The 13,434-nt window shown below is 39.0% G+C and overlaps 2 protein-coding genes across 8 annotated transcripts; one reads left to right on the top strand and one right to left on the bottom strand.

Annotated features, from left to right (window-relative positions):
* Nucleotides 1–805: 805 nt before the first annotated feature.
* LOC127353250 (zona pellucida sperm-binding protein 1-like) lies at nt 806–4,754 on the top strand. 7 transcript variants are annotated; one of them, XM_051382353.1, is made up of 10 exons: nt 806–1,085; nt 1,239–1,637; nt 1,716–2,265; nt 2,497–2,681; nt 2,771–2,868; nt 2,951–3,111; nt 3,192–3,384; nt 3,533–3,683; nt 3,770–3,845; nt 3,926–4,754. In XM_051382353.1, exons 1-10 carry the CDS (start codon nt 852–854, stop codon nt 4,015–4,017), a joined length of 2,139 nt encoding a protein of 712 aa, XP_051238313.1. In that variant the 5' UTR covers nt 806–851; the 3' UTR covers nt 4,018–4,754. The 7 variants fall into 7 exon arrangements, with proteins under 7 accessions (XP_051238313.1, XP_051238312.1, XP_051238308.1 ...); XM_051382352.1 differs by having other exon boundaries at nt 806–1,163; nt 1,317–1,637; XM_051382348.1 differs by having other exon boundaries at nt 806–1,163; nt 1,215–1,637.
* Nucleotides 4,755–8,274: 3,520 nt separating this feature from the next.
* Nucleotides 8,275–13,143, bottom strand: tmem263 (transmembrane protein 263). The gene is made up of 3 exons (XM_051382355.1): nt 12,980–13,143; nt 11,632–11,702; nt 8,275–9,785 (listed from the first exon to the last, which is right to left on the bottom strand). Exons 2-3 carry the CDS (start codon nt 11,696–11,698, stop codon nt 9,487–9,489), a joined length of 366 nt encoding a protein of 121 aa, XP_051238315.1. The 5' UTR covers nt 11,699–11,702; nt 12,980–13,143; the 3' UTR covers nt 8,275–9,486.
* Nucleotides 13,144–13,434: the final 291 nt, after the last annotated feature.

The following is a 13,434-nucleotide window of genomic DNA, read 5'->3' as shown; positions in this document are numbered from 1 at the left end:
AGTTATAGTTGGAGATGTTTGTTATTGGCAGACTTCCCTACATTAACCACTGAAATCTCTCTAATCAAGTGGGTTCACAGCATGTGAATTAGATTGCACAAAGTGCTCCTAAAATGGACATTCCTAAAACCTAACTACTTGTCTGAGCTGGGCATTTTGGATACTTCATTGGCGCTGCAAGAACTCAGCTTGGGTTCTTTCCATTAGTTTGTTCCATTAATAATAGTGAAAACAACATCTAGCAGGCTGAAGGAAGGCTCAGTAAAATTACATTTAGTACACAGTCGCAGCCATCTTCATTGTAAATGTTCTGCTTGCAGCACTGACCTAACTATTACAGTTTTGCATGTACGGCAAAACCTAGTTCCAGATTCCGAGGAAAGGGCTCTACATGTCGCCTGTCTTGTGGTTTGTCCTCAGTCTCTGTGACATCTAAACCTTTGACTCTTGAGTTATTGGTGTAAGACAAATTTCCAGCTAAACCAAATCAAAATCCTGTACATTGTGCACCAGCAAAATAAACATTTGGTAACAAATAAAGCCTGAGGCCACAAAGACCTTTAATAAAGGTTTTTGTGACCCAAATGTTGGACTTGTCAATAAATACTTTAATGTCAAACCACCCCAGTGACCTGATCTGTTAGGACACGTGTCCCATCTCCATGACCCACCCATACAACTGATCTTGTGAACTTACTAAATGGCTTATCCAGCTGAATAATGTAAAAAAAAAAAAAACAACATTACACAATACACCCCTGAAGCTTTTAACTGGCTATTGAAAGGATAGGAAGCTGTGATTGGTTGTGATTTGGCCTCAGAGGCAGGGTTTCAAGTCTGGTCACATATAAATGTGGCAGCACACTGAAGGTGCGCACTTGGTGACTCTTCAGGTCAAACTGCTGTTAACCATGGCAAAGTGCTGGAGTGCCGCGTCTTTAGTGGCACTAGCACTGCTAGGATGCTTCGTTGGGACAGAGGTAGGAGCTCAGGAGTCATCCTGGCAGAAGCCTGTACCACAGGTTTCTCCACCGTATCCTCAATACCCTCAAACGCCACAGGTCCTTCCTCCTACACCGCCGAAGGTTCCTCAATACCCTCAAACGCCACAGGTCCGACCTCCTACACCGCCGAAGGTTCCTCAATACCCTCAACCGCCACAGGTCCTTCCTCCTACACCGCCGAAGGTTCCTCAATACCCTCAACCGCCACAGGTCCGACCTCCTACACCGCCGAAGGTTCCTCAATACCCTCAACCGCCACAGGTCCGACCTCCTACACCGCCGAAGGGTCCTCAATACCCTCAACCGCCACAGGTCCGACCTCCTACACCGCCGAAGGTTCCTCAATACCCTCAACCGCCACAGGTCCTTCCTCCTACACCGCCGAAGGTTCCTCAATACCCTGCAACGCCGCAGGTCTCTCCACCGTATCCTCAGTATCCTCAAACGCCACAGGTTTCTCCACCGTATCCTCAGTATGATCCAACACCACAGGTTTCTCCACCGTATCCTCAATACCCTAAAACGCCGCCGGTTCAACCTCCTACATCGCCGAAGGTTCCTCAATACCCTAAAATGCCGCCGGTCCAACCTCCTTCACCACCGAAGGTTCCTCAATACCCTCAAACGCCACAGGTTTCTCCACCGTATCCACAATACCCTAAAACGCCGCAGGTTTCTCCACCGTATCCTCAGTATGATCCAACACCACAGGTTTCTCCACCGTATCCTCAATACCCTAAAACGCCGCCGGTTCAACCTCCTACATCGCCGAAGGTTCCTCAATACCCTAAAACGCCGCCGGTTCAACCTCCTACACCGCCAAAGGTTCCTCAATACCCTCAAACGCCACAGGTTTCTCCACCATATCCTCAGTACCCTAAAACGCCACAGGTTTCTCCACCGTATCCTCAATACCCTAAAACGCCGCCGGTTCAACCTCCTTCACCACCGAAGGTTCCTCTGTACCCTAAACAGCCACAGATCAAAATTCCTCCACGACCACAGGTTCCTCAACATCGTAAATCACCAAAGTTTCCTGCATATCCTCGAGGACTTTACTCTCCCCAAGAGCCACAGCAACCACAGCATCCCCAAGAGCCACAGCAACCACAGACCAGTGAGCCAAAGCAGCCTTCTTACCAAAGTTGTGAGGTGACAGCAGGCCAGAGAGTCCCATGTGGAGGCTCTGGTATTTCTGCTGCTGCATGTGAAGCGATTGGCTGCTGCTTTGATGGCCGACAGTGTTACTTTGGAAAAGCAGGTGGGTTTTTGTTGAGGTAGTTATTGTTTGCCAAAGAGGAAATAGGGTTGCAAATAAAGTAGCTTTTGTCTCCTGTATCTTTGTTTATATTTTGTTAAAAAATATGATGGCACAGCTGCATCCTAAGTAAACGCTCAAATAGTTCCTCAAATGACTGTGGACTTATTACATTGTCTTTGGTCGACAAAATGAGATCTTTTAACCCTTCAATGCCTGTTTTTGTGCCACCAGTGACTGTCCAGTGCACCAAGGATGCCCAGTTCATTGTGGTAGTGGCCAAAGATGCGACTCTGCCCAACATTGACCTCGAGTCAATCTCACTGTTGGGACAAGGTTATGGCTGTACACATATCGACTCTAATTCAGAATTTGCCATCTACCAGTTTCCTGTAACTGCCTGTGGCTCTGTTGTTATGGTAAGACCTTGATTGTTTTCTATTTTACAACCAATAAAGACAACTTTAAAAGACTGACAATTTTTTTCACCTTTTTTCACCTTTTGTAGGAGGAGCCTGGTGTTATAATCTACGAGAACAGGATTACCTCCACATTCGAAATTGATGCTGGGCCTCTTGGAGTCATTACCAGGGACAGCCACTATGAGTAGGTGATCCTCTTCTTAAAGATGTTTGTAGTGTCAAGACAAAAGTTGACCTAGACACATAATGCTAGTTCTCTTTTTCAGCTTGCTCTTCCAGTGTAGATACATCGGAACCTCTGTTGAAACTTTGGTTGTAGAGGTGTTACCATTAGATAATCCTCCTCTACCAGTTGCTGCTCTGGGACCCATCAGAGTGCACCTGAGGTTGGCTAACGGACAATGCAGTACAAAGGGTTGTAATGAAGGTAAGTGTATGTTAGCCTGGCAGCAGATGATTTCATAATGTTGACTGTCTACAGACTAACTAGGATCTCTGCTCTCACAGTGGATGTGGCCTATACCTCTTACTATACGGATACAGATTATCCTGTAACCAAAATACTGAGGGACCCTGTGTACGTGGAGGTTCAACTCCTTGAAAAGACAGATCCACTCCTTGTCCTGACTCTTGGTCGCTGTTGGACAACCACAAGCCCCAACCCTCACAGTCTGCCACAGTGGGACATTCTAATAGACGGGTAACTAAAACACCAATTTAGTTTACACCCCTGTCAAGTCTACTCACTAGTAATAGTGAATAGAGAAATTAATGCTATGATAATGTTGATTTTTAAATTTGTTTTAATTTCAGTGTCATTGCCTTAACCTAATTTGCTCTCCTTCCAGGTGTCCATACAGGGATGATCGCTACTTGTCCGCAGTGGTTCCTGTTGATTACTCCTCTCCTCTGCTGGAATTCCCGAGCCACTACAGCCGATTCATTTTCAAAATGTTTACCTTTGTGGACCCCAATTCCATGGAACCCCTGAGGGAACAGGTAATAAATATATCCACTTATGAGAAACTGCTGTAGCAAAATATAGTTTTGCATTACTCTGCCAACACTGCTCATTCCTTGCCCAGGTGTACATTCACTGCAGTACATCTGTTTGTGCTGCTGCACCGGGTCGCAACTGTGGACCATCATGCCAAAGACAAAGTAAGAGATGAATTTATAATCTACATAATTCAGGAGCAATATGTACTTGAATCTGACCATGTTTGTGTGTCTGTCTGCAGAGAGAGATGTCGAGGCTGTGAACCAGGAGACATCTGGGCCAAAGGTTGTGGCTTCTGTTGGACCTGTGGTTATGGTCGCACCTGAGCAGTAAACAGCACAGTGCCAAGCTCAAGAATTTGGTTGAGAACATTCAGTAATAGATTTGAAACATTAACATGGTTCGGTATTAGTGGTAAAAGAAAATTACCATGTAGAGTACTTATTTGTAGTGATTGCGAAAAGACAAGTAAAGAGCCAACGATGTGCTGCAGGACGTTTGCATTCAATAAAACTGTCTGTGATATGCTCATCTTATAAAGAACACCTTTTCAATTTAATACAATTTTGTTGACATTGTGTCAGCCAGGTGCCGATTTAACTGGTAATGTCTGAGGCTGTATGCAGTTGCTGCGTTTTATTGGATTACATTATATTAAAAGTGCTTCTATTGTTTTGTTAGCCCTCATTTATGTGAACACAATATTAGAAACATTTCTCATCATAATTAAATTCAGCACAATACCACAACTAACTACAGCAAAAACAATAACCACATGGTTAAATTAACTCCTGTGTGTCATTTTTCTCTCTCTCAACAACAACAAAAAAGACATTGAATATAGTATTGGATTGGACTGCACAGGAGTACCTTATTATTGGAAAATCAGGGGTATTCCAAAATGCAATTAAAAGATTAAAAAGCAGTTGTTCAAACCCACAGAAGATACAACAGATGGGCTGAAACTGTAGTGTATGGCCTTTTGAAACTTTTTTTCCAGAATTTCTGACATTCCAATAAACATGGACTTTTGGTACTAATACTGAATTTTGTTTATAGTAATGTTTCCAAAAAATAATAAAAGATGTAACTACAAGAAGTTGTGATTTTTGTCTTACTGTCTACTGTAAGTTACTCATAAGTGTTATTTTGGACCTAACTGAGATTTAAATCCTTAAAATGAAATATTTTTACATCTCACCAGGGTGTATAGGCAGTATTTGTCAGCAAACACACAAAGTAGTACAGTGATCGAGGACCCTTTAAGCAATATAGTAGTACCACTATGTAAAATACAATACAAAAGTCCTGCATTTGAATTTGTACTTTTACTAGTAAAAATAGAGAGTATTAGCAGCAAAATGCAGGTAAAATTGTCAAAAGTAAAATGGCACATTATAAAGAAGTCCTCCTTTGTGGGTTAATGTGTAAAAGAGTGGGTAATTAAATCTTTCAGCTTCATATTTATTGGCTTATCATATATTATCTATGTAAGATATTAATCTGTGGAGCGTGTAGAAATATGCTGCTGTAGCACAAAATAGAAACACTTAAAGTATAAATGCACCACTGAGCAAATGTACTTAATTTCCAGTTACTTTCCACCTCTGATCCTGTGTAGGGTAGTGAAGGAAGGATCTCATTATTTCTTTAATTACTAACTCTCTGTGGAGAAGCTCCATGATTTGTTCTGACAAGTCATGTCACATGACCACTACAATCAGTCTGTTTGTTCAGTCTTGGGAGAGTTCTTTAAAGTCACAAGTTCAAAGAGAGATGTGTAACTATGTAGAAATAACGTCTATAATACAATAAAGTATGATAATAATAATGTGAATTTTATTTTACTGTAATGCTAAAGAGGTTCATTTTCCTAAAGAAATGAGATCTGCTACAAGAATGATTTCAGAAAATGGGTCAATATTGCAAAACTAGAATAATTTCCCACTGATTGTTTTAATCAGCAGTTTAAAGACTCCCTACAAGAGTTCAAATTCTAATTATTAAACAGGTATAATCACTGCTATTTTAAAGACTCTGTACGTTCAATGAGCACACCACTGAGTTGAGATATTTACAGTTTTGCTAAAGTGAAGTTTATCACTGGAGATTTGGTGAGAAGGAAGCTGTAATCCCAACAGTGAAAACTATTACAATCCTATGGTTGCAGCCACGAACCCCAAACGTGAAACACTGACAACAAAAGGTGAATGAGCTATTTATTTTTGGAAAGTTGACAGCAAAAATACAGCTAGAAATCGACATTTTCATAGATATATGCTCATCTGTGTTCTTTTTTCAATTAATATTCTATTGTTTGCTTAATATTCTCTTCAGTTATATTGTTTTTATTTGTTTCGCATTAATGTCTATTCCATGAAATGCACACATAAAGTCCTGTAAGAAAATGAGGATATGCTAATTTATTGATTGATAGACTGTATTTGTATGGCACAAATAAAAAACAACAAAAAAAGTGGACTCCCAAGTTCAGCTCCTCAAAGGAATTGCAGTAAACTAACCAACTATGAAGGCATGGAGTGTTTCTACACTGTTACTGTTACATATGAGTAAAACTAAGTGAGGGAGGTTATTAGTTTGCATCATGTGGATAATAGCGATCTTAGAACACAAGAGATTATCGTTTGCACACATTAAATCATTCTAATAATTTGTCTACAAAATTAAAATAAAAAGGTAAATCTTTTTCTGTTACCACGCAGTGAAATATTCAGATTTTAAGCAATAAAGACTGGTTATAGAGGTGAGGTTTTCAAATTCAGTCAGTAAAAACATCACACTATCATCATTATTACCTATGTCAGTGTATGGCAGAGATAATTAGATAATAAAAGACTCATCATGTTATCTACTGCAATAATTATACTGTATAGAGTCATATCTAAAAGTCTTTCTAGACTTACAAATATATTTATGCTGACATGAACCTTCGCAGTCTTGCAGTGGATTTAAAGATCTCTGTTTAGGAGACTGCAGCATGGTTGTGTTTAAATAATGGTAATATGAGTGAATATGTTTATAATAGGAAACAGCAGCGACACATAGACAGACCTAGTTTGGGCTGAAGTGCATGATATGGCAAACTTTGTTGAAGATTCAGAGGAAAGATCAATAAGGGTTTCTATGGTGCACTAACAAAATAAACATTTGGTAACAAATAAAGCCTGAGGCCACAAAGACCTTTAATAAAGGTTTTTGTGACCCAAATGTTGGACTTGTCAATAAATACTTTAATGTCAAACCACCCCAGTGACCTGATCTGTTAGGACACGTGTCCCATCTCCATGACCCACCCATACAACTGATCTTGTGAACTTACTAAATGGCTTATCCAGCTGAATAATGTAAAAAAAAACAACATTACGTAATACACCCCTGAAGCTTTTAACTGGCTATTGAAAGGATAGGAAGCTGTGATTGGTTGTGATTTGGCCTCAGAGGCAGGGTTTCAAGTCTAGTCACATATAAATGTGGCAGCACACTGAAGGTGCGCACTTGGTGGCTCTTCAGGTCAAACTGTTGTTAACCAAAGTGCTGCTAGGATGCTTCGTTGGGACAGAGGTAGGAGCTCAGATGACAAAGGGATCTCCAGCTCCTCAGGAACCACAGGTTTCTCCACCGTATCCTCAATACCCTCCAACGCCACAGGTCCGACCTCCTACACTGCCTGATTGATTAAGATTGATTGAGATTATGAGAAGTGTATATTGTCTAAAGAGCCAAAAGTGTACTGTAGTCAAATATGTAGCTTTTAAAAATATTGGCTTTGATGTGATGTGAATACTTTGATTATGTTTGTGAATACTGTATATTTTTCACGGTCGGCTATTGGCAGTAATATTTAACTTATGGTTTTTAAAAGGACGCTTTTAAAGTAAAATAAACCTTTCAAGAAATATTGACAGTGAATGAGAAACTTTTCCATTTTACCTAAATGTCTTAATGTGACCTCAGAGAAGGTGATCTCAAAAAATGTATGTAATCAATACTGTATCTGTGTCACCTTGATCAATAGACATACCCATTATTTATCAGACTTACACTGTCCTAATGAAATCCAACCACTCTTGGATAAAGCTTTATCATGTGAGGGGCTATATCCTTATTTTTTTAAGTTAAATGTAAGTTCTACTCTTCTGTTTTTTAGTTTTAATTGTATTTAATATTTGAATTATGTATGAATGCAACAATGGTGCATCACTATTTCAGTATTCTATATACAGCATCTCAAAGATGTCATCCACTGTGCACATCTATATTTAATTTAATAGTTAATTCAAACTTTTTGGGGTAGAAAATAACTTCTTTCCTGACTGATGACTGATGCAGAGCTTGTTTGTGTAGTTTTATATTCACAGATCAGAGCATTACGGTTATATAGTTAATGAACTAAAGAGCATGATAACATCTCTATGGTAGAAGGTCTTATAACAACCAAGATACACAGAGATATACAGAAACCCCCCCACGTTTCCTAGGCCCTACTAATGCACCGACAGTTTTAACATTAGGACCGCTTTAGTCTTAAGGTTTATAGACATTAAATGTTTCACGAACACAATACATAGACAACCTTCAGCATGTTTTATTTAAAACAAGTCCTGAATATATCATTGCCACGTTTCAATAAATTCTCATCAAACAGCAAACTTCCAAACATTCTGCAACACTGATAAAAGCTTTGAAACCTTTGTTTTCGTACAAGGCTTGAAAGTAATTTTATACTACAGGTAGATTTACAGAAATGTTTACTTAAATGTCTTATTAATGTCAGCTTAAAAATGATCGAGTCCAGCCATCAGAAAACACAGTAAACACAGTGGCCCCTGTGGAATATGGAAAAGCATTATTTGAGAACTAATCATTAATGCTATTATAAAGCTTCTGTGTCCAAAAGTGACAGCTTTATTTTTTACCCAAGGAAAAATGTTACATATCTCACAGAGAGTGACCTTTACCAACACGTCACAGTAACTATCAAAATATAGATTTAGTCAAAAATAAGTGTAATGTATAAAATCAAATCAACAAAATACTCTGACTTTTTTTTTATATTATGACAAAGAATTTTAGCAAGAAATCTGATTATGTATCAAAAGCACTAGTTAGTTGCCTTCCAGTGATCTTGAGAATACAACCACCAGAGGGCGACTTCAGAGGAAAAACTGTCACATTAGTTCAGTGAAATATTCAGCACGTGGTTGAGATATATTACATTGGACTGTTTAAATCACGCCTTTGATCAGACATCAGGAAGGTGATTTTTATAACACTTTACACATTTTCTGACCAACGTTTCTCCGTCGCCAGTCCAATACCTCCAAGCAACATAACTCCTAGTCAGTTATAGATTGTCTCGCGGGTGGAAGTTTAAGTGCATTTACTTCTCTCTTTGACACTGTTGTGACAAATAATGTAACAGCTGTCACAGCAGTGAAAAACAGTGTTGTGGCTTATTATCAAAAAATGAAACATGGACATTTTATTTGAACAATTTCAGGCACGTGTGATAATATTTTGGTGAGTTTTACTTTAAGCAACATAGCAGAAGAGTCTTTGTTAGTTCTTGCTTTGCAGGGTCCTTGAACGTGGGTTTACCAATAAAAATAACAGAAAACTAAAGCAAAAAAAAAAAAAAAAAACCCCTCACCAAAATGTGTACACTAAACCTTTTTGAGTCCTGTGTTGCTCTTTTCCTGCTCACCGATGTAAAAAAACAGGCAAACACGTCGAGCCATACATCTCATCTGCGTGCGTTCACGCTCTTCCTCTCCTCCGCCGTCAGTCAGACTTGTCTTTCTTTTTGGCTCCTCCTACGGGAACTTTGCTGACCACCGCAGAGCCGACAGCAGTCACTCCTCCAGCTACGGCACACACGCCTCCTTTAACCAGCCCCACTCCGATCCCAGGCACAGCGGCTACAGAGCAGACGGCAGTCTTGGTGAGGTCCAGACTCTTTCCTCCTATCCAGGTCACGCCGCCCACGGTTGCTCCTAAAGCTCCCTTGGTGGCGCCGTACAAGCCCCCCGCCAACCTGCCCAACATGCCCGGCTGCGTCTGTGGGTGGTCCTTGTTGTTGTCTGGTTTAAAAACAACAAGAGCAACGTTTTAAGATTCAATATGTGTCACTGCCAAATAACAAAGAATAAAACAGGGTTCCCACTCTTTTTAGGGATTCATTTTCCAGGAACTTTCCAGGAGTTTTTTTCTTGACAATGCAGGACAGTTCTTGCTCATTTATCTGTGGTTCATTACAGGTAGGTGTTTAGCATTCATGACTGATCTCACCAAGCTGTAGTCTCCAGTGAATTGGCAATATTTTACTACAGTTTTCCTCTAATCGTAACCTTAAATTTGTTAAGTTACTAACTAAATAAGCTCCTTGGTTTAAGCTAAAATACAATTACATAACATATATTTTTCCTAGATCTAGGTCATTTTAGTCCATTTCCAAGACAACAAGAGCAACATTTAAAGATTCAATATGTCACTGCCAAATAACAAATAATAAGACTGGAAAACTAGTCCCTAAGTTTCCAGGTTTTCCAGGACACGTAGGAATCCTGTAAGAGGACAAAAAAATGCTCCAAACTAGGGCTGCAATTACCGATTATTTACAAAATTAATCAACATAATAATTTACTAAATTCGAATATTGTTTGGTCTGTAAACATCAGAAAATAGGTATGATTTCATTAGTGTATAATGACCTGAATATAGGAATTGTTTTTGCAAGCGTTGCTCAGTTAGTTGCAATCTGAAACTTCACTGCTTCAATGCCACTAACATCCTACCCACTGGTTCTTTAAATGACTATATTTAGTATACTGTAATGTAAGACGAGAAAAAGTTGTGAATTCTCACATTTAAGCTGCTGGACCCGTAAAACGTGGCATTTTTCTTGAAAGATTACTTTATTAATCTAATATCAAAATAGTTGCCCATTCATTTTCTGCAGACTGACTTATCAATAAATAATTTCAGGCTTACTCCAAACATCCTGCATCCCCACAGTGGATTTGTACACAAGACTCATCACTTCAATCACTTATTTTATCAAACAAATAGTCAAGATATTCAGTTTATAACTGTTTGAGTTTATTGAATTCACATGAAATACTTTAAAACGATCCTGTGTCTAACATTTAGGAGGATCTACTGGCAGTAATTAAATATAATATTCATATGCATGTTTTCATTACCTTAGTTTCTCCTACACACTTCACAGCCTGTTCTCATTCCCACGTCATCAAATACTGATGCGAGTGGTGTTCAGTTAGTAACTTCCCCGCTAGATGCCACTAAAACCTACACACTGGTCCTTTAAAATGTCTTTTGGTAAACAACAACTCTGCCTCATGGGAACGCCAACCTTTAGAATCTGAACATATTAAGTTAACCATTATAGTAGCTGATTGGTGCAGAAATAAATCTTTATGTACAATACAGCATCCTTATTTCTATATAATCTGTCCCACAACGCCACAGCACCCAGTACCTCCCACCCACGCTGACTAAGACTGTTTAATTCAAACAAACTTATATTATTTATCTTAAATTGCACATGTACAGCTTAGTTTTTTAGTCAAGCTGCTTGAAAAAATTATAAATTGCACACCATTGTACTTGCACATTGCATATAGTGTATATTTTTCAGTTATAGTTTGATATTTCTATTATAATTTGTAATATTCTTAATTGTGATAAGATTGTATTTGTACACTGAAGTCTTTTTATTGCACTATATTCCCCAATGCTGCTGTGTGTCACTTATATTTCTCCCACGGCGGATTAATAAAAGGTACATCTTATCTTATTGAGTTCTTTGACTAAAAAAACAATAATAAACTAAAACCCTTGAACACGTTGGCGTGACAAAACAGAAATTCCTAATTGCCAAACGCACATTTAGCAACTAAAACTTACCTGAAGCTACTGTCTCATCGTTGAGGTATGCAGTCACGTCCTCAGGCTCCTGCTCCGCCTGACTCATCTCTCTGGGAAGATAAATAAATGACACAATAACCATAAGAGACACACAATAAACACAGATTTATGAGGGTATATTCAGTAGTTTCTGTAATGATGTAAACCCCGTCTGAGATCTGTGTCTGTGCTTGTTGTTGCACAGTTTATTCCTGTCCTTGTATGTATGTATGCCTTGTATGTTAAAGAGGGCAGCTGCAGAAACAAGTACAACAACAAAAACAAAATGTTTATTATAAAGTGTCAGTCGTGCTTTAACTGAATGTATATATAGTAAGCACACAGTTCACTAAAGATAATAAAAGGAGCTTGCTTTGGGTGTGCTGCGGATCCTAAAACAAGGCAGACCAGTTCACAGTCTGCCAGAGCTGCACAACAAGTTATAATAGTAGACAAGAGTTTATAAACTTTCTAAACTGCGGAAACATCAAATGTTTATTGTTGAAGTAGCATTAATGTCTTCTGGACTTTGAACATAAGCTGGCAGGTTAAAATAATGACCTCCATATTCTTAAAAGTAGACTTTTAAAGTACCTCACCTGGCACCTACAGTGCTTTAGGCCTCGTCAATGATGTGTTCAAAGGTTGTAGAAAATATGCCCACACAAAGGCGTTATTCAGCCATTAAGCACCATGTTACTTCACATTACGTGTTTGCCAGCTGTGGTGACATTTAACTGATGGGTAAACAACATTATCACCCTCTGTATCCTGGTACAGTTTCACATTAAATACACTAATAGGAGAATAGGAGTAGTTAAAGCTAAAGGCTTAACTCAACCTGTATGTTTTCGTAACGGCTGACGCTTACGTAAACTATACGTTAACGTAAAGGCACGTTAAAAGGTTTTTTTTAAGTTAAAAGATTCGTGTACATTTTAGCGCTAACTTGTCGACGCTGTTGACTCACTTTTTAACCAAAAAAAGAATAATAATAATTTAAAAAATGCTTGTTTGTTTGGACTTTGTAGCCCTTGTGTGGCTGTTTTAGCCTTCAGACGCCATAAGTTAGGCTAACGTTTGCCTGTTTTGACGATGTTTCTAAACGTTACATGAGACGTCCATACAGACACGTCACCGCCGACGCACAGCAACGGTTTCCAACGGTTATCGGTGGTTTATAAGTAATTCGGCCCAAACCGTCCGCCTAACGGTCGAGGGAGTTTGAAGACAATATGGCTCACCTTTTCTTTTTTTTTTTTTTTTTTAATAATCCTAACTAACGCTAGCGACAACTTCTCACGGCCGACACTCAAACTGATCCCCAACCAGCTAATTTACCACTTACCTTGCTATTTTCAGATAATGTTCAGCTTCCACGGGCCTGTGAGGATGAACGGTTAATAGTTAGCTGCTGCTGGTGAAGCTGACTTGTGTTTGTCTGATATATTTTTTTTTTTTTTGGGGAGGAGGATCTCTGGTCTCCACCCATTAAAAACACACAGAGGTACATACTGTCCGCAGGCTGGAGCTCCAGCTGCTGGCTGCGTTTACTAGACATAAAAAACAAAACAAGAAGCCACTACTTTAAAAAGTAGTTATTGCAGCCTGGGTAGTGAGATTGTCGGTCAGTGTTTTAAAGCACTCTTTGGCGCACACACACATGGAGAATTTTCAAATTAAGATATATATATTTTTTTTAGATGTTTTGGTGATAAATTAGGAACACACGTATCGTTTTGCTGTTTGGGTAAGTTACACCTCTGTTGGGGACATAAATTATTATTTGATAGTTTATTTTGT

This window comes from Dicentrarchus labrax, unplaced genomic scaffold, assembly GCF_905237075.1.
Source record: "Dicentrarchus labrax unplaced genomic scaffold, dlabrax2021, whole genome shotgun sequence".
In the NCBI taxonomy this organism is placed as follows: Eukaryota; Metazoa; Chordata; class Actinopteri; family Moronidae; genus Dicentrarchus; species Dicentrarchus labrax.
The sequence above is the reverse complement of the archived record's forward strand: the minus strand, read 5'-3'. Positions and strand labels throughout refer to the sequence as shown.

Excerpts from the sequence above, each read along its gene's own strand:
- tmem263 (XM_051382355.1), bottom strand. The coding sequence starts at position 11,698 with ATGAGTCAGGCGGAGCAGGAGCCTGAGGACGTGACTGCATACCTCAAC. Across the intron at positions 9,786-11,631 it reads CGATGAGACAGTAGCTTCAG|ACAACAACAAGGACCACCCA; the intron begins GTAAGTTTTAGT and ends TTTTTAAACCAG.
- LOC127353250 (XM_051382347.1), top strand. The coding sequence starts at position 852 with ATGTGGCAGCACACTGAAGGTGCGCACTTGGTGACTCTTCAGGTCAAA. Across the intron at positions 1,638-1,715 it reads AATACCCTCAAACGCCACAG|GTTTCTCCACCGTATCCTCA; the intron begins GTTTCTCCACCG and ends CCAACACCACAG. Across the intron at positions 3,112-3,191 it reads TACAAAGGGTTGTAATGAAG|TGGATGTGGCCTATACCTCT; the intron begins GTAAGTGTATGT and ends CTGCTCTCACAG.